Below are 27,160 nucleotides of genomic sequence, written 5' to 3' on the forward strand. Positions count from 1 at the left end.
CCACCTCGGCCTCCCAAAGTGCTGGGATTACAGGTGTGAGCTACCACGCCTGGCAAATATTACTGTTTTGAGGCTTGCTTTTTTTATTTAGAAGTTCCTGGATATGTTTCTTGTCAGTTGATAGTCATCTGCCTTGTTTTGTCCTGAGACTGCCTAGGTGAAGAATGTTCTAGAATATATCCGCACTCTCCCCTATTTTAGAACATGTATGCTATCTCCAGATTTTCTTTTCTTTTCTTCTTTTCTTTTTCTTTTTCTTCTTCTTTCTTCCTTTCTTTCTGTATTTTATTGAAGCTATTTCACTTGTTATATATTGTATACAATGTGCAAGACTTTTTATAGAATATAGTCTTAAAAAGTGGAATTGTTTGGCCATAGGGTGTTTTTTATTTATTTTTTATTATTTTTTTATTTTTTATTTTTTTAATAGATTCTACCCAGCTGCTGTCCAAAGTGTTGGCAGCAGGTGAGCCTCACCTGACAGCATACGGGAGCCAGATGAAAGCAACGTGCCTTCCCTTTTAACTTTGCGCTTCTGTTTCCCTGGTTTCCTGTGAGCTTGAGACCCTGGACAGATTTCTTTGGAGAGTGTCTGTGCTACCATTTTACAAACAGGTTTCTCCCTTTCCGTTTGCAGGATAGCTGTGCCAGAGTGCTTCTGTTTCGAGGCGGAAATAAGGAGTTAAAAAACTACAACAGCCAGACTCCATTTCAGGTAAAAGAGATCTCAGCATCAGGAAGGCCTGTGTGTGGATCACAGTGGGTGATGGCTCTGCGTCTCCGCGGTCGTGTTTGTATGTGTGACATGAGGCTGGCTCGTTCTGTTGCGGATGTTTTCTTATTCGGAGGCTGCTCTGGGTGCCTCCCTCTCTTAGTGCAAAGCTGCCGCCCTGTCTCAGTGTGCCTGCTTGCACTGGCTCCTTCCTGTTAGAGCAAATGGCACAAATAATGTGGAAATGTGTGCAGCAGTCAGCGCTGGCAAGGCAGCAAGCAAGACGTAAGTGCGTCCAACCGTGCAGCTGTTGGGAGATGCTGGCTTAGCCGCCTCTCCGTCCAGTGGAACAAGCTTCCTGAGGATCACACGGGAGGGGACCTGCCTTCCATTGGCACCCCCAGGGGATCCGCTGTCCCAGAGTGGAAGGAGAACAACCCCAGCCAAGCATGGGCTAGGGTGTTCTGAGGTGGAATGCACAAGCTCAGGTCCTAAACTTTTTTAAAAATTGTAGCAAAATACATACAACATCACATTTAACATTTGAACCATTTTAAAGTGTACACTTTGGTGGCATTAAGTATATTCATGATGCTGTGCAAAACCATCCCCATTATCTAGCTAAGAACTTATCACCCCCAAAAGGAAACCCTGTACCCACTAACCAGCCACTCCCCACTCCCCTCCCCCAGCCCCTAGAAAACCACTCATGACTTTCCATCTCTATGAATTTGTCTATTCTGAACGTGTGATATGAATGAGGTCATATAATACATGAGATTTTGCTTCTGGCTTCTGTCACTCAGCATCGTCGCTGAGGCTCGCCTGCACTGTAGCCTGCGCCTGTGCTTCACTCCTTTTCGTGGCTGGGTAATATTCTGTTGCACAGAAATGGAGCTCGTCTACTTCTGATGCAGTTGTCCAGAGAACCGTTTAGGGTGAAAATAAAATATTTTAAGCTAAATGCTAAATTTTTTTAGCTAAATGAGTTATAGAAATGCTTTTTGATGTTATACACAGTCAGATCCACTTGAACTGAAAATTGACATTTCCATGATTCTCCTCATTTGGAAATGATTTGTATATCTTATTGCACTGAGAGAGGACTTTAGTTTAGAATTGGCTTCCATGAATGATTTTACTAATACTCTTCTTAGACATTCCTAATATATACAGGCTTGTGTTGTGTTGAAAATGAATGAGTTCAGCCCAACAACTGGGCCCAGATGCTTCGTAACCACTATTAGTCCGTTCTCATGCTGTTAATAAAAGCACACCTGACACTGGATAGTTTTATAAAGGAAACAGGTTTAATTGACTCACAGTTCAGCATGACTCGGGAAGCCTCAGGGAACTTATAATCATGGTGGAAGGGGAAGCAGACACATCCTTCTTCACATGGTGGCATTAAGGAGAAGTGCCGAGCAAAAGGGGGAGAAGCCCTTTGTAAAACCAGATCTCATGAGAACTCACTCAATATCATGAGAACAGCAGCGTGGGGGTAACTGCCCTCATGATTCAGTTACTTCCCACTGGGTCCCTCCCATGACACGTGGAGATTATGGGAACTACAAGATGAGATTTGGGTAGTAACACATTCAAACCATGTCAACCATTAGGGAGTTTACTTAACTCTTCAGTCATGGTGAGCCTGGATTTTAGTCTTGAATCTGGCAGTTTGCAAATGTCTAATATAAAATAGATGGTTGAAAAGGGTCCCTGGTTTGCTGATGGGTCTATAGAGATTACAGTTATACTCCAAGAAAATGTCCTCTTTCCAGTGGTGAATTTGAGGAGGCTGCAGGTTTCTTTGATTTCATGGTGTGACTGCGTCAGCCCTTTTGGGGTTAGCTATGCATTTGTGGGCTTGGATTCAACATTATTTTTTGGGCATCAAATAATGTATTTCTTTGGTCCTTTATTTTAAAAAGTCACATAGTTGCTTAAGTTGCTCAAAAAACAGCTGCTGATGCCCGTTGACTCAAGGCAAACACTTGGGTAATACGAAAGCCATTTCTGACTCTCCTGGGTGGTGGCTTACAACCACCACACGGCACTCCAGGGAAGCGAGTCTTCCGTGGCACCTGGGATGAAAGGTCAGTTCAGGTGGCCTGCCCCCGCCCTGTCAGTCCCCATTACAGCCCTGTCGCCACTGGTGCAGTGAGCACCAGGGATGGGGATGCCCTTATTACGTGAGACCTGGCAGGATGCTTAGTACGCCCTCACAGCAGCAAAACTGCACCAGCACCAACCCTGTGCCATCTGTCTCTATTTTGCTAAGGACCATCAATCAGTGCCACAAATGATTCCAAAAGACAGTGATGCGCACTGTCACTGAACTGATCAGACTCCGTACGCCATAGACGTTGCTCAGGTAACTGGCGGAATGAGGTCTCTGCCAATCTGCGTGCCCAGAATGGGCCCTGGCAGTGCCTGTCAGGAGCCAGCTTCCTCCTCCTCATCTTCCTGCCTTGTGTTTTATTAATACAAAGAGACTGGATTCACTCTGTGGATCTTTGCCCGTAAAATATCCCCAGCTTTTATTTTTCATTCACAGTTGTTCTTACCCTCTCAGTTATGAAAAATGAATCATTTAATATTGAGTTTGTGGAAGAAATGATGACTGGCTGCACATTTAAAAGGGATCAAATGTGTTCGTCTGGAAAGTGCTGACGACGCACAACTGTGCTGCAAAGGCAGGTTTTTCTGAGAAGTCTTGGGATAGTTGTTGGAGTTCATCTGGCTGACCCTTGCTTAATGATTTAAAATACTGGACAGACAGCATCAGAAGACCTAGGAACTTGAGAGAAAGGCAGATTCTCAGGATTCACCCCAGTCCCACCGGATCAGAAACTCTTGGGGGCAGGGACCAGTGCTCTGTGTTCTCCTAAGACCCCCAGGGATTCTAATGTTTACTCTGGTTTGAGAATCAGAAGATAGACAGAAGTGGATTTATCTAAGGTAGAGATGAAGCACTTAAACATTTTGGGTGGGTGTTGAAGAACGATGGTGATGATGTGGTGATAATGATGGTGTTGATGGTGATGTTGATAATGATGGTGATGTTGATGGTGGTGGTGTTGGTCATGATGATGGTCATGTTGATGGTGATCATGGTGGTCATTATGATGGTAACGATGGTAGTTATGACGACGGTAACATTGATAGTGGTCATGGTGTTCATGATGGTAATGTTGGTGATGGTGGTAGTCGTGATGGTAACATCGATGGTTGTGATGGTAGTTATGATGATGGTAATGCTGATAGTGGTCATGGTGTTCATGATGGTAATGTTGGTGGCGATGGTGGTGGTCATGATGATGGTAATATTGATGGTGATGGTGATAATAGTGATGATTTTGATGATGGCCATGATTGTGGTGATTAAGATACTGAAAATGGGCCGGGCATGGTGGCTCATGCCTGTAATCCCAGCACTTTGGGAGGTCAGGGTGGGCGGACCACCTGAGGTTGGGAGTTCGAGACCAGCCTGACCAACATGGAGAAACCCCGTCTCTACTAAAAATACAAAATTAGCTGGGCGTGGTGGCGCATGCCTGTAATCCCAGCTACTTGGGAGGCTGGGGCAGGAGAATAGCTTGAACCTGGGAGGCAGTGGTTGCCTTGAACCAAGATTGTGCCATGGCACTATAGCCTGGGTGACAAGAGCAAGATTCCGTCTCAAAAAAAAAAAAAAAAAAAGATACTGAAAATGGTAGTGATGATGAGAGTGATGAATTTTCATTTGCACAGAGTTTTAAAGTTCACAAATGCTTTCTATATGTTATTGTTTAATATTCAGCAATCCAATGAGGTTGGCTTTTTTATCCCCAGTTTGTGGGAGAAATGGAAATCTAGAGAGACAGATGGTAAGAATTCCAAAATCAGTGATAAGTCAGTGGTCTCCAGGCCTTCTGACTTCCAGTCCAGGGCTCTGGGATCTGTGGTGAGGAAGAGGCTTCTTTGTGACAGGCCCTTTTCTTGCAACCAGGTGTGAAATGAACATCATCGGCGACCCTTTGCTTTTTGGATTGCTCAGTCCAAGATAGCAAACTTCCTGATTCTGAAGACAAAGAAACAGAATGGGTAGAAGTCTAAACAGTAGAAGACCCAAGCCGAGGAGGGGGCACACACAGCAAGGGAGAGAGGCAGAAATGGGCTGTATGTATTGGGTAGTTTGATAGGTCAGCTTGGCTGGCTAGACTCTAGCACCCAGTTATCTACTCAGATGCTGATGTAGGGGTTGCCGTGAAGGTGCTCTGTAGATGTGATTGACATCAACAGTCAGTTGACTTTAAGGAAAGGTATGCCCTCCATGATGTGGGTGGGCCCCATCCGATTTGTTGGAGGCCTTAAGAGCAAAACCTGAAGTTTCTCAGAGAAGAAGGAATTCTGCCCTAAGACTGCAGCATCAACTCCTGCCTAAGTTTCCAGCCTGCTGCCCTGTCCTGTGGATTTTGGACTTGTCAGCCTCCACAATCATTTAAACCAATTCCTTAAAATAAATCTCTTTATATGCATGCACGTATACACACACGTGAAGTATACACATACACAAATATATACATAGACACATATTACAAATATATGTGTAAATATGTATCTATTTGTAGGTGTGTATATTCACACACACACGCACGTGCACACACACACACATCCCGTGGGTCTGTGTCTCTGGAGAACCCTGGCTGAAGCATGGGGGAACTGACCGGAGGAGTTGTTCCTGCCTCCCAGCAGCTGCATTCTGAAAGGGGCTTCCACTGTTTTTTGGATGCAGGGACTTTAGCACCTGGCGTTGTATTTCTGGAGAGGGCAACCTTCTCCCCATGTGCTGTCATTCTGTCAGTTTTCAGGCTGTATTCAACAGTTGCTAACCAGACATCCAGAAGCAAAGAAAGGGTGAAAAGGAAAAAAAGGCAGTGGCAATGAGAGACGTTCAGAATGGCTCCATTTCAATATGGCCCAATTTTAATAATAGGGAAGGACAAGGATGAAACGGGAGGGAAAAGACAAAGAAGGCCTTGGCGTGGGTGTCTTTCTGATGAACGGCACTGTGCCTGGTGGCTTGGGTACCTTTCAGTGTGTGGCGGTACCCTGCCCAGTCCTGTGCTGAGCCCTTTCCATGTGGTCCCACGAAGCAGGGTCTCCTGTGGGTGAACGGCCCAGGTCACACAGCTCCTAAAAGGACAATGAACAGGGCACAGGCTGCTGGATGCCAGACCCCATGCTCTTCCTTAACTCCTAACACTACACATAGAAGGAGGAGGAGAAAGGCCGAAGCCAGAAGCAAGGAACGGAATTTCCAGTTCTCTGGCAATGAGGTGATGGACCCCAGCATTGCCGCAGGCTAAGCAGTGATGGCAGAGGCCCAGGAATGTCGTTGGCAATGGTCCCGTGTCGTCTTGTGCTCTTCACTCCAGGACCCCAGGCAAAGCGTTTTTGGACATGGCCCGTCCCCAGTGCCTTCACTGGGGGGAGGACTCAGCCCATGAAAATGAGGGCGGATCTCCTGAAACGTCAGAGCCTGGCTTTTGCCCTCCAGACCCTTGGTCTGATTTCCTTTTGCACGGAGCTCCAAACTGAGTTCCCACATTTGGCAATGTAGCCAGAGGGGGATGAGTAAATTTTCTTGTGCCACGCGTGGTAGTGGCTGCCAGAGCTCTCTGCCAGCGGCTGTGCACTCTGCAGTTCCTCTGATCGTGCTGGTGGAGGCAACTGCGTGGTTGAGGGACAGCCAGTGATGAAGGCCGCCTGACACCGTGGATGACATTGTGGTTGCGGGCATTGCGCTTTTCAGAAACCCATGAAATCTGCTCAACGGACCCTTCTCTTCCCTGTTCCCTCCCGGTGGCTTTCTGAGTTTCTTTCCTGGTTAAATGAGTCCCAACAAGACTCTTTGGTTGTGCTTTCCTTGTTTTGTGGAAATCCAGACAAGGATTTGTTTGTGGGAACAGGGTCATGGTGTTGTCTCCCAGGACCTTCCTCTTCCCTGATGAGTGCCATGGGCAGGGTCCCAGGACGTCCCTGTTGTGCTGCCGTCTGCATTGCAGTTTCTATGAGCTGATGTTGGCAAATTGTAAAGTTCATGTAAGACTGTCTATTAGACACACACACATACACACACGGCTCTTCTAGAGGTGCACGTGCCTGTCAGTCCACAGGCAGGAGCTGGTCCAGTTCCCTGGCGGGGAGGTGCCAGGCCCTTCGTAACAACCAGCTCTCAGTGGGAACTCGCAGAGCAAGAACCCACTCTCTGTGATGGTTAATGTTACACTTCAACTTGACTGGATTGAGGGATGGCCACAGGGATGGGGAAGTATTGTTTCTGGGTGTGTCTGTGAGGGTGTTGCCAGAGGAGGTGGACATTTGAGTCGGTGGGCTGGGAGAGGAAGACCCACTCTCAGTATGGGTGGGCAGCGTCCATTTGGCTGCTAGCACGGCAAGAACAAAGCAGGTGGAGGCAGGTGGGATGACCTTGCCTGCTGGGTCTCCTGGCTTCATTCTTCCTCCCATGCTGGACGCTTCCTTCCACTGCTGACCTGGAACATCAGACTCTAAGTCGTTTGGCCTTTGGACTCTGGGACCTACACCAGTATCTTGCCGGGGACTCGTGGTCCTTCGGCCACAGACTGAAGGCTGCACCGTCAGCTTCCCTGGTTTTGAGGCTTTCGGACTTGGACTGGGCCACTACCTGCTCCTCTCTTCCCCAGCTTATAAATGGCCTGTTGTGAGACTTCACCTTGTGATGGTGAGAAAACTCGCTTAAAAAACTTGCTTTCCTGTGTAAATATATCCTATCAGTTCTGTTTCTCTGGAGAGCCCTGATTTAATACACTCACCTCGGAGGGGAAGGCATTGATCTGTTCATGAGGGATCCACCGCTGTGGCCCGGACACCTCCTGCTCAGCCCCGCTCCCGACACCACCACACAGGGGATTACATTTTAACGTGAGGATTAGAAGGGGCCAGAGTCCAAAGTGTAGCACTGGGTAAGCCAGCGTCATCACCAAGGTCCTCAGAGGACACACACAGGGAAGGGGGCTGCATGAAGGTGGGGGCGGTGGGAGTGGGACGTGGATGGGGGCAGAGATACAATGGTGCTGCCAGGAGGCTGGGAAGGACCCTGCCCCAGAACCTTCCCGGGAAACGTGGCCCTGATGACACCTCAGGGTCAGCCTAGTGATGCCGTTTTAGACGCTGGCTTCCAGCACCGCGGGGAAGGTTTGTTGCTTGAAGCCACCTTGTCTGTGATCATTTGTTCCCGCAGCCACATAAAGCAGCTACCAGAGACCACAGGTGGGTGTCAGTGGCGAGTTCCTGCACTTCTGCTGCTCCGGTCCCCCCGGCCACAGGAAGCCAGGACCGCCCTGCTGTCCCTGACCCCCGGAGTGTCGCCCTGAAGCAGCCTCACCTTTCCATGAAAATCATCAGCAGCTTGGGCGCGTCTCTGCTGTTTGCCACCACCGAAAGCCACGTAGAAAAGCCACGGCGTAGAAGCTAACAGGAGAACAGTTTCAGCACTGAGACGGGTATTAGCTCCATCGCCACCCAGAGACTGCATTTTGCACTTACTGGGTGATTTGATGAAAGACAGCCAAGTAGCTAGACAGCTTGCGTCTATCCACTTTAAAAGAGGAGGGAGCGAATGCAGCCGGGAGTTGGCAAAGGTTTACGGTTTCCACAGCACGCCCGTGGAAGGGTTTTGTGTTGTGTCCAACACCATTTCTATGCACAAGATGGAGCTTGTTTCCAGAATTCTCTTCCGGGTTCTCAGTCACCCAAGAAGGCGGTTTATTTTGGGTCTGCATTTACTGAGGCACAAGACCTCGGCCAGGAGAGACACCCCAAGGAAACCGGCCCACTCTCAGCCACAGATCTGGCCAGAGGGCGCAGCAGGGGCCTGGCATCCCCGTCTGCAGAGCCTGGGTTTCAGTCCGGCTGGGTTTCTTCTCAGCTGGTGCCCTTGGGCAGGCCAGTTAGGATTTACTTAAAAGTCTCCAAGTGCTCCCGTACTGAGTCAAAGCGTTTGCCCCGTAAATTCATGTCTATCTAGAACCTGTGAACGTGATATTGTTTGGAACTAGGGCCTTTGCAGATGTCACTGAGTTAAGACGAGGTCAAGCTGGACTGGGGAGGTTTTAATCTCGAAAGATGTCCTTTGAAGAAAAGGCAAAAGAGACACTGTGCACACAGATAGAATGCCACATGAAGATGGAGGGCTGAGATTGGAGCGATGCGGCCACAAGCCAAGGAATGCCCTTGAAGCTGGGAGAGGCAGGAAAGACCCTCCCCTAGAGACTTTGCGGGTGGACAGCCCTGCTAACACCTGGAATTCAGACTTCTGGCCTCCGGAACTGTGAGAGCAGAAACTTCTGTTGTTTGAGTCACCCGCTTTATGACGGCACGGCGCAGCAGCCAGGGGAAATGAATGCAGCCCCCTCCACTTCGAAGTGGGGCTAATCACTGCAGTTAAGGGAGTGTCCAGAGGTTCAAATGATATCACATATAGGTGCCGTAGTCTTAATGTGCCTTCAAATTCATGTGGTGGCCGGGCGTGGTGGTTCGTGCTTGTAATTCCAGCACTTTGGGAGGCCTAGGCAGGCAGATCACTTGAAACCAGGAGTTTGAGGCCAGGCAGGCAGATCACTTGAAGTCGGGAGTTTGAGGCCAGTCTGGCCAACATGTGAAACGCTGTCTCTACTGAAAAAAACTAAAATAAAAATACACACACACACACACACACACACACACACACACACACACGTGCGCGCAAATTAGCTGGGCATGCTGGCGTGCACCTGTAATCCCAGCTACTTGGGAGGCTGACACATGAGAATCACTTGAACCTGGGAAGCAGAGGTGGTAGTGAGCAGAGATCGTGCTGCTACGCTCCAGCCTGGGCCACAGTGTGAGATCCTGTCTGAGAAAAAAAAAAAAAAAATCTTGTTGAAATTTAATCGCTGGTGTGGTAACACGAAGAGATGGGGCCTTTTGGAGGTGATTCCATCATGAGGATAGAGCCTCTGTGATGGGATTCATGCCCTTGTACAAAAGGCTGGAGGCAGACCTGGTGCGGTGGCTCACACATGTGATCCCAGCACTTTGGGAGGCCGGAGCGGGTGGATCACCTGAGGTCAGGAGTTCGAGACCAGCCTGGCCAGTATGGTGATACCCTGTTTCTACTAAAAATACAAAAATTAGCTGGGTGTGATGCACTGGGTGTAGTAGTGCTTGTCTGTAATCCCAGCTACTCGGGAGGCTGAGGCAAGAGAATCACTTGAACCCGGGTGGCAGAGGTTGCAGTGAGCTGAGATCAGCGCCATTGCATTCCAATCTGGGTAACAAGGGGGAAACTCCGTCTCAAAAAAATGGACGGAAGGCAACTGCCTTGTCTTTCTGCCCATGAAGACACAGCAAGAGCCACCACCTGTGCAGCTGGGAGCAGCCCTCCCCAGGCACCGCACCTACCGGCTCCTTAATCCCCAGCCACCAGAACTGTGAGTCGTAGATGTCTGCCATTTATAATCAGCCCAGCCTCAGGTGTTTTGGCATAGAGGCCCGGACTCACTAAGACACGCAGGTGGAGGAGTCAGACAGTGCCTCATGACTGTGGGTGCTGTCGTCAGCGTCAACCCCACCATAGGAACACACCAACCTTGGAAGCCCAGAGAGGCTGGCCCAGGCCAGGGAGGCCTGCAGCATGGGCCAGGGCAGTGCCAGCGAGTGTGCAGGACAGGGACTTCCTTTCATGGCAGGAGGAGGTGGTTGTGTCCAGCCGGCCCCTCATGATTCCTGCAAACACTCCAACCACGAGGCTCGGTGCCCTAGTCTGGAGCCCAGGTCACCCTGTGGGTTCGTGGGTGGCTACACGGCAGGGCGAGGAAACATGGCTGGTACCAACTCCGGGATTCTGGTCCATGTCACGTTTCCTTTTCTCGGTGTGAAGGGAAGATGAGCAGGTGGAGCCTGAGAGCGAGGACATCTCCCCCCACAACGGGCGGAGTCTCTGAGCTTGTGCAGCCCAGGGTCCTGGGAGAGTTTGCCAAGATGATGCGCCCCGGGAGAGCTGCTTGCCGGGCAGCACGCCAGGCCTGGGGACGTTGCTGTGCACAGGGTTCTTCGCCCACTTTCACCCCTGCTGCCTGTGTTCTGTGGGCAGAGCCGGGAGGGGCGGGACTGAGGCTCTTGCAGACTGAATGAGGGAGTATCAGCTTCGATTTTAGCCTTTTCTCTTCCACATGTGAGGGACCAAGCAAATAATTATTTTTATTTCTTTTCCCTTCTTCTTTTGGTGTGCTTATCCGGCATATTTAGAAGCAGCTGGTTGGCAGGGAGCTGGGCACTGGCTGGTACCTGCCGTGCATCTTGTGATCAGTCAACCTCCTGCAGGGCCATCAGTGAGTCTGGCCCTGGGGCCCAGCTCTCATTGGGTTGATAGAATGAGCCGTAGCGTAAAGTTCACCACCGGCCGTCTGGAGGGTGGATCTGACCCAAGAGAGCTTGATTGTAACCTGCCCAGATGTTAAAATGTATTTTTTCTTAACTTAAAAAAAAAATTGAATGTGTTGCTGGTGTTTAAACTTCCAGGAATTTCATTTAAAAATTCAGCTTTCCAGCTTCTCTTGAAAAATTAGGAAACGTGGCCACACCCAGGTAGCCTCTGTGCATGTGGACATTTGGCAGGGGGTGGGAGCGTGGCACCTCTGGAAAGGCTGTGCTGTCCAGCCTGCCACACTCCCTACCGCTCCCTGCAGCCCACCCCTGGTCCACCTCCTCCACGTTGCAGCGTGGTGGCCCTGCTGAGGGCATGCAGTTGGCGGAGTCAGTCATTTAGAAGTAGCTTCTTTTAAAAGTTCTGCCGAGTCTTATTTGGGATTCAGACTCTGTGTTCCCATAGAAACAGGGAAGTGGAAGTTGTATTTCTAGATTAGGGCGTAGAAACCTGGGCAACCCAAAATGTGGCTGATGTTCGGTGCATATCTATGGTGAAAAGTAATCAGGGATCGAAATCATTATTTCCGCTAGTACATATGGAGTTTCTCGTAAGAGCCATGCTCTCTTCTAGGTGCTGGGGACACATCCGTGAGCCACAGCACACTCTACTCTCTGGGAGTGCACGTTAGATAATTAACAAGTAAGCAGAGAAATGTGCAACATGTCGGGGTTGGTAAATGACAGGAAGAAAAATAGGGTGAGGGTGGAATGACACGGAGCTGGCAATGCGGAAGTGAGTTTCCTTCCCGCTGGGAGCTCAGGGTGGCCTCTGTGACATTTGGGGCAAAGACCAGGAAAAGAGGAAGGAAGGAGTGGGATGTCAGAGGGAAAGGCACCTCAAAGAGTGGGGCTGACGTGTGCAAAGGCCCTGGGGTCACTGCATGCCTGGGGTGTGTGGGAAGCAGCCAGGAGGCCGGCCAGCTGCAGAGGATGGGGTGGGATGGGGCCCATACCAGTGGTGGGAAATGAGACCATAGAGGGCCACATTGCTTGGCAAGGTCTTTGGATTTTAGTCTCAGGGAGATGTGCAGTGCCAACAGTGCAGAAGAGAGCTCTAAAATGGATTTTAATCCATGCATCCATCACCCACCCAGATGCTATCCTGGATGGGGAGCAATGTTGGTAAAATCTCATGAAGATGCTGAGTGAGGCATCTGGGGTTAGCAGAATATTCTAGAACTCCCTGTCCAGTCTAGTAACCACAGGACGCACACGGGTATTTACATGTAACTATAATTTTTAAAAATGTAGAGTTCAGGCCAGGCGCAGTGGCTCATGCCTGTAATCCCAGCACTTTGGGAGGCTGAGGCAGGAGGATCACCTGAGGTCAGGAAATCAAGACCAGCCTGGCCAACATGGTGGAACCCCGTCTCTACTAAAAATACGAAGATTAACCAGGATTAGCCAGGCATGGTGGTGGCACACACCTGTAACTCCAGCTGCTCGGGAGCCTGAGGCAGGAGAATGGCTTGAACCCTGGAGGTGGAGGCTGCAGTGAGCCAAGATTGTGCCACTGCACTCCAGTCTGGGTGACGGAGCAAGACTTCATCTCAAAAAAAAAAAAAAGAAAAAATGTAGAGTTCAGTTCCTCAGACACATGTCCCGTGTTTCAGGCAGTCCGCAGCCAGACCCTAGTGCACAATGTTCTGGAAGTTGATGGGTCCTTAGTCCAGAATGCTGGCCTTGTTCCCTTACATCTGGGTACTGCAGGGCTGTTTTCTAACCTTTAAACGTCACAAGTGTGCGTGTGTGTTGGGGGTGGGTGGGTGGTGTGTGTGTGTATGTGTGTGAGAGAGGTGCCTCAAGACTTGCACCAGATTGGGATCAGCACGGGGAGATTTTCCAAGTCAGCTGGTTAATTGAGAAGGGTTGGTTAGTGGAGAGGGAGGGTGAGCCTGGGAGGGGTCGGTTAGCGGAGAGGGAGGGTGAGCCTGGGAGGGGTTGGTTAGCGGAGAGGGAGGGTGAGCCTGGGAGGGGTTGGTTAGCGGAGAGGGAGGGTGAGAAGGGTTGGTTAGCAGAGAGTGAGGCTGACTTGAGGAAGGTTGGTTAGCAGAGAGGGAGGGTGAGCCTGGGAGGGGTTGGTTAGCGGAGAGGGAGGGTGAGCCTGGGAGGGGTTGGTTAGTGGAGAGGGAGGGTGAGCCTGGGAAGGGTCGGTTAGCTGGGAGGGCGGTTGAGCCTGGGAAGGGTTGGTTAGCAGAGAGTGAGGCTGATCTTGAGGAAGGTTGGTTAGCAGAGAGGGAGGGTGAGCCTGGGAAGGGTTGGTTAGGGGAGAGGGAGGGTGAGCCTGGGAAATGTTGGTTAGCGGAGAGGGAGGGTGAGCCTGGGAGGGGTTGGTTAGTGGAGAGGGAGGGTGAACCTGGGAAGGGTCGGTTAGTGGAGAGGGAGGGTGAGCCTGGGAAGGGTCGGTTAGCGGAGAGGGAGGGTGAACCTGGGAAGGGCAGGTTAGTGGAGAGGGAAGTTGATCCTGGGAAGGGTTGGTTAATGGAGAGGGAGGCTGTGAAGGAGAGGACTTGAGGTCACATTCTTTCCCACCAAGGGCTGTAGATCCAAGACGTAGGAGAGCAGCTCCTTGTGGGCTGGAAGGGTGAGTCCTTAAGCTCTTCCCCCATAATGTCCCACTCAGGGGTGCTGCAACCCCAGGCACCTGCACCTTAGGTGGTCACTTAGTGTCTCAGGAGTCTAAAGTCATTCTGTTGTCTGTCTAAGCAAAGCCATCTGAGGTCAGCCCCACCCACCTGCCCTGATGCACTCAGACAAGTCTGTGGCTGGGGCCTGTGAGGTATGTGCAGGTCGAGGCTCTCCTTCATCTTCGTGGTGCTAAAGGCCTGGCAGGCACACAGCCCTGGGCTCCATTGTGTGAAATGAAGAAGTTGTTGTGATGAGGTGGCAGCCTGGAGAAAATCATCCCTACTGGCAGCAGGAAGGGCTAAAAGCTGTTGGAGCTCAGGGTATTGGAGGTCTGGCCCTTCCACATGAGGCCGTAGGTGTGGCTGAAAACAGGGCCTTGGAGGAACCACAGCCAGGCTGGTGGGGGCCTTGCTGATCTCACCAGCCTGCTCCTGTCACCTCCTCCCTCTGCTCAAGCCTCCCAGGCCTCCCCTTTTGCTTTTATCAAGCACAGGAAACACATGCTGACCCCAGGGCCTTTGCACTGCTGTGGACTCTGACTAGAACACTTCCTCCAAGGATTTCATGGTTCATCTCCCCAGCAAAGTGCCCCAAGGGAAGTCCTCCTGTTGACAAGAGGCACCCATACAAAATTTCCATCCCCTGTGTAAGTGCCTCAAGTACAAGATGGAGACGAGCAGCTGAGAATCACCTGTCATTGAAGGAAAGCTGTCACCTCAAAGGCAGACATGAAACAAGTAGAACTAAATACTTCAGGCAGAAACCAAGACAACTTGGGGAACCGAAGTATCAGGGGAACCAGCCCCCAATATTTTAATACAGGTTCTTTTCTGTTTTCCCTAAGTGTCGGCTGGTCTGAGAAATAAAGAGAGTACAAAAGAAAGAAATTTTACAGCTGGGCCTCCGGGGGTGACATCACATTTTGGCAGGTTCTGTGATGCCCCTGAGCCACAAAACCAGCAAGTTTTTATTAGCGATTTTCAAAGGGGAGGGGTGTACAAATAGGGAGTGGGTCACAGAGATCATATGCTTCAAAGGCAATAAAATATCACGAGGCAAATGGGGGCAGAGCAAGATCACAAGGCCAGGGTGAAATTAGAATTACTAACGAGGTTCCGTGTCCTGCTGGGCACACGCTGTCATTGATAAACATCTTAACAGAAAACAGGGTTTGAGAGTAGACAACCAGTCTGAGTAGAATTCACCAGGCTGGAATTTCCTAACCCTAGCAAGCCTGGGGGCGCTTCAGGAGACGAGGGCGTATTTCATCCCTTATCTACAACTGCATAATACAGACACTCCCAGAGTGGCCATTTTAGAGACCTCCCCCTGGGAATGCATTCATTTTTCCAGGGTTATTCCTTGCTGAGAAAATAATTCAGTGATATTTCTCCTATTCGCTTTCTGAAAGAAGAGAAATATGACTCTGTTCTGCCTGGCCCCGCAGGTGGTCAGACTTTATGGTTATCTCCTTTGTTCCCTGAAAATCACTGTTATCCTGTTCTTTTAGGATGCCCAGATTTCATTTTGTTTAAACACACATGTTTTACAAACAATTTGTACAGATAACACAATCATCACAGGGTCCTGAGGCAACATACATCCTCAGCTTACGAAGATGATGGGATTAAGAGATTAAAGTAAAGACAGGCATAGGAAATTGTAAGAGTATTGATTGGGAAAGTGATAAATGTCCATGAAATCTTCACAATTTATGTTCAGAGACTGCAGTAAAGACAGGTGTAGGAAATTATAAAAGCATTAATTTGGGGAACTAACAAATGCCCATGAAATCTTCATAATTTATGCTCTTCTGCCATGGCTTCAGCCGGTCCCTTTGTTTGGGTTCCCTGACTGCCCACAACACAGAAGGGAAGTTCCAAAGGAGATGCCCTACCTAATATCCTCAGTGCAGTAAGAGAAGATAATAGCATCTGTGAAACAGGGAGCATTTGAGAAAGTCTTGAAGATCAATGATGATTGCAAAAAAAATGGCATAGCAGTAATGTTGGAGATGAACACAAGGAGGCGGAAGAGAGCCCTGGAATCAGGTAGAGTTCGAGGAGTCGTCTCACAGGTTCAGCATCTGAATAATGAGGGAGAAATAAACAAAGACATCATCCAAGATAAAGCCTCTGAGCAGATGGATGTGAGATTCCCAGTTGAAAGGGCCCTGGTGTGAGAAGACACCCCCAGGCAAGCTGGGGGTCCTAAAAGCTCAGAACTCAGGGAATAGAAACAGAAACGCAATCCTAAAAGTTTCAAGAGAGAAAAGTCACGTTGCGCGTAGAGGATCTGGGGTCTGACCTCTCAGCAGCCATATGGGAAGCGCGGTGGGAAAAACCTTTCAAACCAGTGTTCTAGCAAATCAGAGGGTCCCAGAGGTGTTTCAGATGCGTGTTTTCTCGAATCAGCCCCTCCTATGCTGCTTTCTCAGGAAGCTCCTGGAGAGGAGCTTCACCAGAGAGGGAGTGAGCCAGGGGACAGGAAGACCTGGACTCTGGGGAGGGTCCTGGCACTGGGCAGAGGCCGGGCCTGGGATGAGTGTGGAGCATTGACCTAGGTGGGCAAAGGAGGGTGGATGGCTCTGGGAGAGGGTGGCCCAGAAACCCAGGCAACAGAGATTGCTGGATATGTTTGCACCTCACAGGAGGAGACCTGTGCTCTGCAATTTACACCTCTGTCAGAACTTGGTGATAAATTCGTTACATGTAAATAGAAAGGCAGATTTGAAAATGTGGCTGCTATTTACTCAAGGAAAATAGAATCGCAATCGACTGCCTACCTTGCTGTGGACAAGATGTAACTAGCCCTAATAGCATAAACACAGGAACCATGATTTAACCAAGCGGGGCCATGGCTGTCTTGGGCTGTGTGATAAATGAGTGAAACTCTCATCCTCCCTGGCAGGAAGTCAATAAGTAATATTTAAACAGAAGGAAATCAAGACAGATTATCAGATGTGTGCTATTTGCAAATAGGCAGCAAACACCTGAAAAAGCATTGCGGCGTGGGATGTGGTTGGCCCTGTGGTGAGAAAGGGGTTGGGTGGGAGGGGAGCAGCTCATACCCCATGTAGAACAATAAACGTTTTAAAGCATCCATCCAGACAGGACATCGTTGCTGTAAAAGTTAGATTTCATTTGTTTAGAGAAAATCTTTAATATTACCTCTTTTCTATCTTCTGATCTGGCACTGGCTATTGCAAACAAGACTGCATTTCGGGGTCAGTGCTCCACAGTGCTCAGGGCTTGCCGTCCTTCTGGCCCAGGCTCTTCTCCTGCCTCCTCAGCCCCTGTCCCTGACGCCCAGGGGTATTGCCACCTGCTCATCTCATGAGTATCTGCTGTGCCCTAAATCTGGACCCACTGCCGTCTCTCCTTGCATGGGAAAAGCTCCTGGTTCCTCCTCGGTTTGACCTGCTTACTGGCCTGGTCAGAGCCCCAGTTCTCAAGGTGCTTCAAGCCTGGGCATCCAATTGAGTTTCCACCTAAGGACACCAGAGTGGATTGTAGTCCTAGCCAGTTTCATGTGCAAGGGCTCCAAGGTGCCCTCCCTAGCACGGCCACACTTTCCTTGTTGAGTTTATCTAAGAAGTGCCTTAGCCACTCTCTCTGCTGCTGGGCTGCCTCCAACAGGGGACATACTCTCCCCCAGACACAGACCCCTTTGAACACATCAGTGACTGAACACCATCTTCTCAATGATGTGATGTCTCTCCGGCCAGGTGGGACTGCTTGCCCCACCATCACCACCCTTGCCAGGTGAACTCCTTCCCACCCCTCAGAGCCGAAGTGCTTTCTCTACAGGAAGCTTTTCTTTGGATTCCCACAGTACTTGATGGGTACCTTTTATGTATTGTATTACAATGAATGGTTCATGCATAAGTCTCCCAAGCTAAACTTTAAAGTGCTTTGAGAGGGATGGACTTTCCCATCTGTCTTTATTCTCCTGGCACCCAGCACCAGACCCAGAACCCTCAGTAACAGATGTTAAGTGAACAGGCAAAGGGCCTATCTGGTCATATGGCTCCATGTAATTTCTTGAGCTGGCCACTAAGTGGCAGTATTAACCTGGTACAGCTTGGTGCCCAGTTAAGGAGGAGGGGCTTGTGAAATGCAGAAGTGAGAGCAGGGTGCAGCTGATGCTTGGTGAGATACTTATAATCCACTGTTTCCATCCTGAAGAAGCATCTGTCCCTGAATGTGAATCCTCAAGTTCATCTGTTAGAAGTGAAGTGGAAACAACACTCTGCTAATGTGCTAGGACTGTGCTAGGGTTTGGATATGGCTTGCTTGTCCCCACCGAATCTCATGCTGAAATTTGATTTCTCAATGTAGGGATGTTGGGAGGTGGGAGGACCTAGTGGAAGGTGTTTGGGTTCTGGGGCAGATCCCTCATGAATAGCTTGGTGTTGTTGTCCAGTAGTGAGTGAGATTTCACTCTCTAGACGGGATTAGTCCTCATGGGAAGAGGTTTCTTCTCATAAGAATGGCTTGTTATAAAGCCAGGACACCCCTCACATGTGGTTCCTCCTTGCATGTGTCTACTTCCCCTTTGACCTTCTCCACCATGTTGTGTGGCAGCACAGAAACACTCACCAGAAGCCGAGGTGGTGCCCTTGAACTTCCCACACCACAGAACCATGAGCTAAATAAACCTCTTTTCTTTTTCCTTTTTTTTTGGGGGACAGAGTCTCACACTGTCGCCCAGGCTGAAGTGCAATGGTGCGATCTTAGTTCACTGCAACCTCCACCTCCTGGGTTCACGCAATTCTCCTGCCTCAGCCTCCCGAGCAACTGGGATTGCAGGCACCCGCCACCATGCCTGGCTAATTTTGTATTTTTAGTAGAGACGGGGTTTCACTATGTTGGCCAGACTGGTCTCAAACTCCTGACCTCATGATCTACCCACCTTGGCCTCTCAAATTGCTGGGATTACAGGCATGAGTCAGTGCACCCAGCCCTCTTTTCTTTTGAAATTACTCATTCTCCAGTATTATTATATTATTATTATATATTATATTATTATTGTAACACAAAACGGATGAAGACAGGCTGCTATAGCAAAGTGCTGTAGGCTGGAAGGTGTTACACAACAGAAATTTATTACTCACAGTTCTGGGGGCTGGAAGTCCTAGCAAGGTTGTGGCTGATTCCATTTCTCATGGGGGCTGACTTCCTTCTCCCTGTGCCCTCATGTGGCAAAGAAAGAGTGAGTCAGCTCTCTGGTACCTCTTCTTATAAAGACACGAATCCTATCGTGGGGGCCCCACCCTCATGACTTCACCTAAACCTAAACACTCCCAAAAGGTCTCAATCCAAATGCCATCCCACCGGGGGGTAGAGCTCCAACATATGAATTTGGGAGGGTTGGGAGGGAACACACAATTTAGTCCGTAGCGACCCCAACAGCACGTTTAGGAGATATGTTTCAGGTCAGGAATATTAAGTAGTTTTCTCAGTTTACTGTAATGCTTCTGTTGTCTGTAGTTCTGCAGTATTTTGCTTTCAACACACAGCCTGCTGTCTTCCTACAGATGTAGTTCTGCGAGGTATTGTGTGTCTAAGTGTGTCAGCCTCCATTTTGGGCAGTGTGTGGAGTTAGCTATCTGTCTAGTTCATGAATAGATAGAACTCAGGGGGAGTGGAGAGAGGACTACAGGTACTGAGTATCCACTGTATACACCTAGGGAGCAGATGCTTTATTGGTGTGACATGGTCCTTAAATGCTCTGCAGGTTTAAATATTATGGACCAGTTTTACTGATCAGCTCACAAGGCAGAATTGAAGTTGGAGACCATCAGACACCAGACTTGTTTTTAATCAGCCCCTCTGCCTCCTGGAAGGGATTCAAACGCATAACTCTCTTATCTTCGTCTCCCACCAGAATGAACGCTCCAGAAGAGCAGAGGCCAGTCCCGTGGTCATCATCTCCCCACCAAGTAGCACACTTGGGATCTCAGCAGATATTTTATGACTAAAGGAAGGAAGTACCCATGACCCCTGTGTGGTGCTAGTTCATTTAAGTTGGTGCTTTAAAATCTTTTTTTTTTTCCTTTTTTCTTGCACCCTCCATGAAGTTTTAATGCCCCACATAGACCATAAATCTTTTTAGTTACCATTGCATTACTGTGCTTTAAGCCCCTCCAGCAACCAGTGATCAGCCTCCTGTCAGGGTGTTGCTCTCACCCCTTTTGAGAATGGTTTACGGGAGTTATGATTTATCCTCTTAGAAAAATTGAGTCAGTTCTGGGGGGACTATCAGAGGAAGAGGGGCACCAGCTAATGGGAGAGATGCCTTTGTGTCCTGGGCCTGCTGTGAAAAATGACCACTGCCTGGATAGGTAGAAACAGCGGAAATTCTTGGGGAGGCTGAGGTGGGTGGATCACAAGGTCAAGAGTTCAAGACCAGCCTGGCCAACATGGTGAAACTCAGTCTCTACTAAAAATACAAAAATTAGCTGTGCGTGGTGGCACATGCCTATAAGCCCGGCTACTCAGGAGGCTGAGGCAGGAGAATTGCGTGAACCTGGGAGGCGGAGGTTGCCGTTAGCCAAGATCGTGCCACTGCACTTCAGCCTGGTGACAGAGTGAGAATCTAAAAAAAAAAAAAAAGGTGGAAATTGACTCTCTCCCAGTTGAGGGGGCCAGAAGTCTGAAATCAAGGTGTGGGTGGGGCTGCCTTCCTTCTGGAAACCCTGGGGAGAAACCATTCTTCATCTCCTCCAGTTCTGGGTGGCGACGGGCAATCTTGGTGCTCCTTGGGTTGTGGCCGCATCACACCAATCTCTGGTCCCCCCACTCCAGCTCAACCCCTGTGGTCACATTACCTTCTCTTCTGCATCAAATCACCCTCTTAGAAGGGCACTTGGGTTACATTTAGGGCCCACCTGGATGATCCAGGATAGTCTCTGCATCTGAAGATTTTTAACTTCATGACATCTGTGAAGACAAAGGTCACATATTTATAGGCTCCCGGGATTGGGACTTGATCTCTTCTAGGCCGTTGTTCTGCCTACCTCTAAAGAGAGGAGCCATGCAGTGGGGAGGGCTGCGGGTAGGACAGGGCCTTGGCCGATCATGGGGAAGGGAATGAGGTGTAGGATCAGGGTGGACCAGGAGGGCCCAGATCAGCAAACCCTAAAGTTGTTTAGCTGTTGGATGGAGAACAAAGCTCAGGAAAGGCCTTGGTAAGCAGGCTGCCTTACACATGGAGCACCTTGCTAGCACCTTGCTAGCACCTTGCTAGCCTCTTTTTTAGAATTATTATTTGTGTTATTTTATTATTATTTTTATTGAGACAATCTCACTCTGTCGCCCAGGCTGGAGTGCAGTAGCACGATCTCAGCTTACTACAACCTCCGCCACTCAGGTTCAAGTGATTCTCATGCCTCAGCCTCCCGAGTAGCTGGGACTACAGGCACGTACCACCACACCCAGCTAATTATTTCTGTATTTTTAATAGAGGTGGGGTTTCACCATGTTGGTCAGGCTGGTCTCAAACTCCTGACCTCAGGTGATCTGCCCGCCTTGGCCTCCCAACATGTTGGAGCTAGCCTCTTTTTAAACTGACGTGCACAAGATCTTGAGATGCTCCCAGCAAAACACAAAACCTGGGAGGGAAAGTCAGAAAGAACAGCCGGGTCCTCATCATCTTATTTATGAGAAAGAAAGTCACCCCGGGTTCCCTTAGGGTCTGTCATCTCCCTTGGGAAGGTCTTTCCAGCCCATCGGCCTCCCTCTGTCCCTGCTGCCACCCCACAGTTCTGGCGCCACAGTCTCTCTCCTGGATTAGCCACTAGCTTCTCTCCCGCTGCTGGTGGCCCCAACCCTTCTCCTTTCTGCAGCCGGGCACCTCACCTTTCTAGATTACACATGGTGTCATGTCACTCCCTGCAGCTGCCCCGCCAAGAAGGGCCCTCTGAGTGTGGCAGTTGTTACGTCACCTCCCTTCTCTGCCGTGTGCTCCCTGCATTCCGTGCTCCAGGAGTGTAGAACTGGAGTCCACTAGCCTGACTCTGACCTCTGGCATTTTGCATATGCTGTTCCTCTGCCTGGAACTCTCCTCCTCCTCCTCAGCTCCTGGGCTTCCCTCTCCCTGTCCTCGCCTGGCTGCCCATTGCCTTCTGGGTTCTTTATCATCTCTTCGACTAGAAGCCGCGTTTCCAAAGGGCAGGGACCTCCTGTGCTCAGCACATTCCTATGGATTGGCCTGTACAGGTGGCTGTCAGTAAATACTGTTTCTTTGGCTAAATCTTAGTGAGCAAAATGACACATGTATGCATTTTTATAAGTCCCCCGATGGCCTCTGTGCCTCCCGTCTTTTGTTTCAGTAACCCCTTGAGTGGACCTGCGTGTAACTTTTCAGGAACATGCCTTTCCTTGTTGGGGAGGGAATCCTGTTTTCAACAATATTCCAGAGTGTTAACTAAGTGGATCACATTCATGAAGCAAGTCTACCTTCATTTGCTCCTTCTCTGTTATTTTATCCTCAGCACATCTCCTCCTGGCTCAGAGGGGTTAAAGTTGTGCCCAGGACACCCCCCGCCACCACACCAACACATACGGTGATGCTGGTCCCACCTGAAGACCCTCTAGGTTCTGTTCCAACCTTCACCTCACTGTGTCCCCAGCCGATGGGCTAATTTTGAGCCAATCTGATTTGTCCCTGGAGAAACAGGGATTGGGGCAGACACTCATTCCTGCTGGGATTTTAAAGAGCCCTCTGCTCCTAGGGAGGCAGAAGCCAGGGAAGGACATGCCAGAAAAAAATAGAGAAGGTGATATAGACCCAGAGAGAATAAGATGGACAGGTCGTGCTCACGCACGCGCACACACACACACACACACACACGTGCATGCACACAGGCATCTGCACACATATGCAAATAAAGAGAGTGGCCCCAAAGGCCTTCTGAGAGGTCACACATCCTGCACTAGGTTTTTGTGAGATTCTGCCTCTGGGATTGAGCCCATCTGAGTGGATTTGTGTTCCTTAACAATAAGCAGTTCCTGAGTAAACAGGGACAACACCAGGACTTGACCTAGACCTTTCTTCTCTAAGCCCTGCCTTTCAAAAGATGTTCTATTACCACTCGAGAAAAAAAAAAGGTGCACACACACCTGCACGTGTGCACCCACGCACACACATACACACTATAAAGTGCTCAAAAGATGGGAGTAGCCACTGTGACTGTGATCTTTGATAGCAGAATGCACACGATCCGATGGTGGCCATTCTCATCTTTTGCACGCTTGCCAAGGCCAGGCCCTCTGAGCACTCCAGCTGCAGAGGCCACCGACTGATGAAACATGGATGTCCTCGGGAGATTGCAGGATCTGGGAGACCCCGGGGATAGACGATGACAGTCACTTGTCCACCATCCAAAAGTCACCTAGGAGGGAGCCTCACCAGGCTGTCAGGGAAATGAGGTCCTGGTGAACCTCCATCAGGCAGGCAGCAGTGATCAGTGAAAGCGTTTGGGGCTTTTGTTTTGAACACGTCCCTGTTATCACATGACTTGGGGAGTTTCAAAAGATTTCTGTGTTCCCGTCACTTGTTCTCCCCAGGGGATGTTTTCTTCCGTCTCTTTTGAGCTTTGAAAGCACCTGTGCATCTAGTGCTTGGTGACTCTTAAACTCTTCTAGACACAGGCTATATCGATCCTGAGGAACCCAGAGGCCCCTGCACAGCGTCTCAGCTTGTCCAGGGCTGATAAGTGACATGTTCCAACTCCACATGGAGAACTGGGGTTTGGCAGGGCAGAAGTACGTGACTGATGCTACAAATCTCGGTCTTCCAACTTAAAAGCGACAGCTAGTAGTGACATTTCAAAAAAGGTCAGGCCCTTCAAGACATCTCAGGGAGGGAAAGGAAGGTGGAAGAGTCAGTTCCAAGGAGAAATGAAGGATCCTTGGAACTGGAAACCCAGTGCTGGCTGAATCACCTTGAGGACTTACAGTGGGTACTGGTGAGCGCTACCCGTCATCAGAGGTGTATTCCTCCTTACAGTCTCTGACTGTTCTTTAGGGAGGGCTGTTGGGAACCCCGAGGGTACACATGGGTTAGGGTCCAGGAGGTGAGGAGGCCAGAGCCCACCCTGCGCCAGCTCTCTGTGAACCTGTTCCTTCGTGTAGAACTGTTTCAGCTCTGGCTTTTGGTTGCTAACATGGTCTTCAGAGACCAAAATGATTGTCAACAAGATAGAGAAAAAAATAGCAAAGACAAACACACAAACACATGGTCTTGCTGCTTTTGCCTGTTGCCTTATTTATTTTAGTTTTACTTTTTTATGTAATTCTCTCTCTCTCTCTTTTTTTTTTTTTTTTTTTTTGAGACAGAGTTTCACTCTGTCGCCCAGGCTGGAGTGCAGTGGGGTGATCTCGGCTCACTGCAACCTCCGCCTCCTGGATTCAAGTGATTCTCCTGCCTCAGCCTCCCGAGTAACTGGGACTACAGGCACATGCCACCACACCCGGCTAATTTTTGTATTTTTAGTAGAGACGGGGTTTCACCATGTTGACCAGGCTAGTCTCAAACTCCTGACCTCAAGTGAACTGCCTGCCTAGGCCTCCCAAAATGCTGGGATTACAGGTGTGAGCCACCACGCCTGACCTCGCCTGTTGCTTTAAAGGTATCTGAAAACGCTCTCATTGGTTTTAGTGCTGTGATTCTTCTTCATGGGTTTTTCCTTTTTTTTGAACATTTTGAGAATAAGCTCCACAGAGTTGGCATTTAAGGAATGGTGTTTACTGGAGAGAGAGAAATCTCAGCCAACTGAGACATTAATGTGGCCAAATTGATTTCAATCCATGTGAGACCTCAGCCATAGGCCTCTAGGAATGGTACCCACTTCAGCCAGTGCAGCGGGGACAGGCAGGGGAAAGAGATGGTCCCTGGCAGGTGTGAACCCGAGGCTGTTCCTGATGGGCACCTCCAAATCCCCGCTTAACCTGGAACGGTTCGCCATTGCGGGGGCGATGTAACGGGCCCGCTCTCATGACGAGGAACTCAGGGCAGAGATTTGCTGTGCTTTTCAGAACATGGAGTTTTTCAACATTCCTAAACTGCTGTCTCTCGGAGGAGGCCTTTCAGATCTTGGAAAGTGTCTGTTTAGCACAGAGTCTGTTTTATCCGTGTCTCCATTCCAGTCAGCTGTCCCGCTCAGGGCCTGGCACGTGGCAGACGTGTTTGCTGATTAAATAAATAAATAACAGGTTAGCATCCCAGGTTCAGAAAAGACCTCATGTCCAGGCCAGAATAGAATCGGTTGTGGTTTTAGGTTTTAGGCTGTTGGAAAGGTCAGCGTGACCCACGGGGAGTGATCTCCGGAGCTGGATTCCAGATGGTTCAGAGGTGTCCTTGAACGCGTCCGTTTGGCTGCCACTCTCGCTTTCACTCCTGGCTAACCACGTGATAGGGGCTAATTACAAACTGAGGACTCGGTTCTTCCATCTGCAAAATGAGACTGTAGCAGACCCTTCTTACCCGTGTGGGCTGTGTTCTAGGATCCGGGTGGATGCCAGAAACGCAGGGTAGTACAGACCCCTCCACGTATGGGCTGTGTTTTCAATCTGAGAACCGAGAGAGCTCCTGAGTGACGCATGGGTGGGTGGCCTAGACAGCATGGGCACGCTGGACAAAGGGATGACTCACATTCTGGGCAGGACGGAGCAACGGGAGGCAAGATTCCATCACATTGCTCAGAATGGCACGCAATTGAAAACAGGTGAATTGTTTATTTCTGGAATGTTTTGTTTCATATTTCCGCATTGCATCAGACTGCAGTTAACTGAAACCGCAGGTAAGGAGGGCTCCTGTCATCGACACGGCTGTTTACCTGTGGAGAGAAGAAGCAGGGTGGCTGGCTCCGCACCTGCCCCATCCCTGCTCTCCGTGAACGCTTCCCCATGGCCACTGCGTTGCTTTGGTTTGCTTCGCGGTCCCCGGCAAAACATAGGCAGTTCGAGAAAGGAGTCTGTTCCGGAAGTGAAGCCCTGTTATGAGGACGGCTGACCCTGCTAAGCCGGACCAGCTCGTCTCCTTGGTAACATCCCTCTGAGTGCCAGGCCCTGCGTCTGTGAAATGGCGACACTCCTGCCCATCATGGGTGCTCCTGTGACCGTCGGGATCATTTGTTCATCCGCACTGGGGATGAATATCTGTGACATTGGCCCAGCCCCCGGGTGAGGGGACACATTTTGGCTCCCACGCTGCTACGCAGTTCTCGAGAGTCAGTGGGCTGTCAGGAGACTCCTGCTGGAGCTCTAGAAGGCCCACGTGACCTTTCGGCGCCCACCTGTGTCCAGCACACCCGTGAGTTTGGTGTGTCCTGGAGGCAGGAAGACCCACTCTGAGATTCTGATTCCTGAGAAACAAACCCTGTTTCTGGGTGCTATACCCTGGGAGGTTTCTGCCCCTGTCCCGCTGGTCCCTGACTGTTACCTAATGTTCCTACTTTGTCCATCATCCAACCCCCATTTATTGAAAACCTGGGCACTGGACATTTCCCAGCGAGGAGGTCCTCCCCTTGGAACAGCCCCACTGGCCTCCGGGAGGAAAATCGTGCCACTCATGATTTACCCACACGTGGTATTTCAGCTGATCTAAGGGGTTCTCTTTCGCCTCTTCTATATCATAATCAATAGTATTCGAAATATTCAGTGACAGCGTTTTCTCTTATCATTGGGGCATAAAACAAGGAGCCTCCTTATTTGATGGTGGCTTTGAGTTGATGGAATTTGGTCTTACAATTGCAATGAATGCCAGGAGAGGCTACTTGGGGGTGACTTAGTCTGAGACCCGGTGACCTTCCTGGGGAGCATCATCTCCTCTGGCTTCAGAAAGCCAAGGTGCTTACCCTGTGGCGGGGTGGGGACGGCCGAGGACTGCTTCCCAGGCAGAGCCCCTGTGTTTGAGGCTGCACCCTGGGCAGGGCTGGGCTGTTTGGGAAGCAGAGGCAGCCTGAGAAGCAGGAGGGAGGCCGGCCGGCTGCACGGGCCTCTGTTACCTGGGGCGAGGAGCCTGAGTGTGCGGCAGGAAGTGACTACCTGGTTTTAATGTGCAGTGGGCATTGTTGTTGCTGCTGTTTTGTTGTTGTTGTTGTTGTTGTTGAGACACAGTCCTGCTCTGTTGCCCAGGCTGGAGTGCAGTGGTGCACTCATGGTTCACTACAGCCGCCACCTCCCAGGCTTAAGTGATCCTCCTGCCTCTGCCTATGGAGTAACTGGGACTACAGGTGAGTGCCACCACACACTACTAATTTTTTTGATTTTTTTTAGACGTGAGTTTTGCCATGTTGCCCAGGGTGGTCTCGAACTCCTG

The 27,160-nt window shown here is 49.9% G+C and overlaps 1 protein-coding gene across 1 annotated transcript in view; it reads left to right on the forward strand.

The window, feature by feature from the left end:
• SHANK2 (SH3 and multiple ankyrin repeat domains 2) overlaps positions 1–27,160 on the forward strand; it is a 688,546-nt gene that overhangs the window by 161,021 nt on the left and 500,365 nt on the right. Inside the window, exon 10 of the mRNA XM_011930122.1 lies at positions 638–715. Coding sequence (XP_011785512.1) covers positions 638–715 — 78 coding nt within the window. The remainder of the gene's footprint in view (positions 1–637; positions 716–27,160) is intronic.

This window comes from Colobus angolensis, unplaced genomic scaffold, assembly GCF_000951035.1.
Source record: "Colobus angolensis palliatus isolate OR3802 unplaced genomic scaffold, Cang.pa_1.0 Scaffold84, whole genome shotgun sequence".
Taxonomy (NCBI): Eukaryota; Metazoa; Chordata; class Mammalia; order Primates; family Cercopithecidae; genus Colobus; species Colobus angolensis.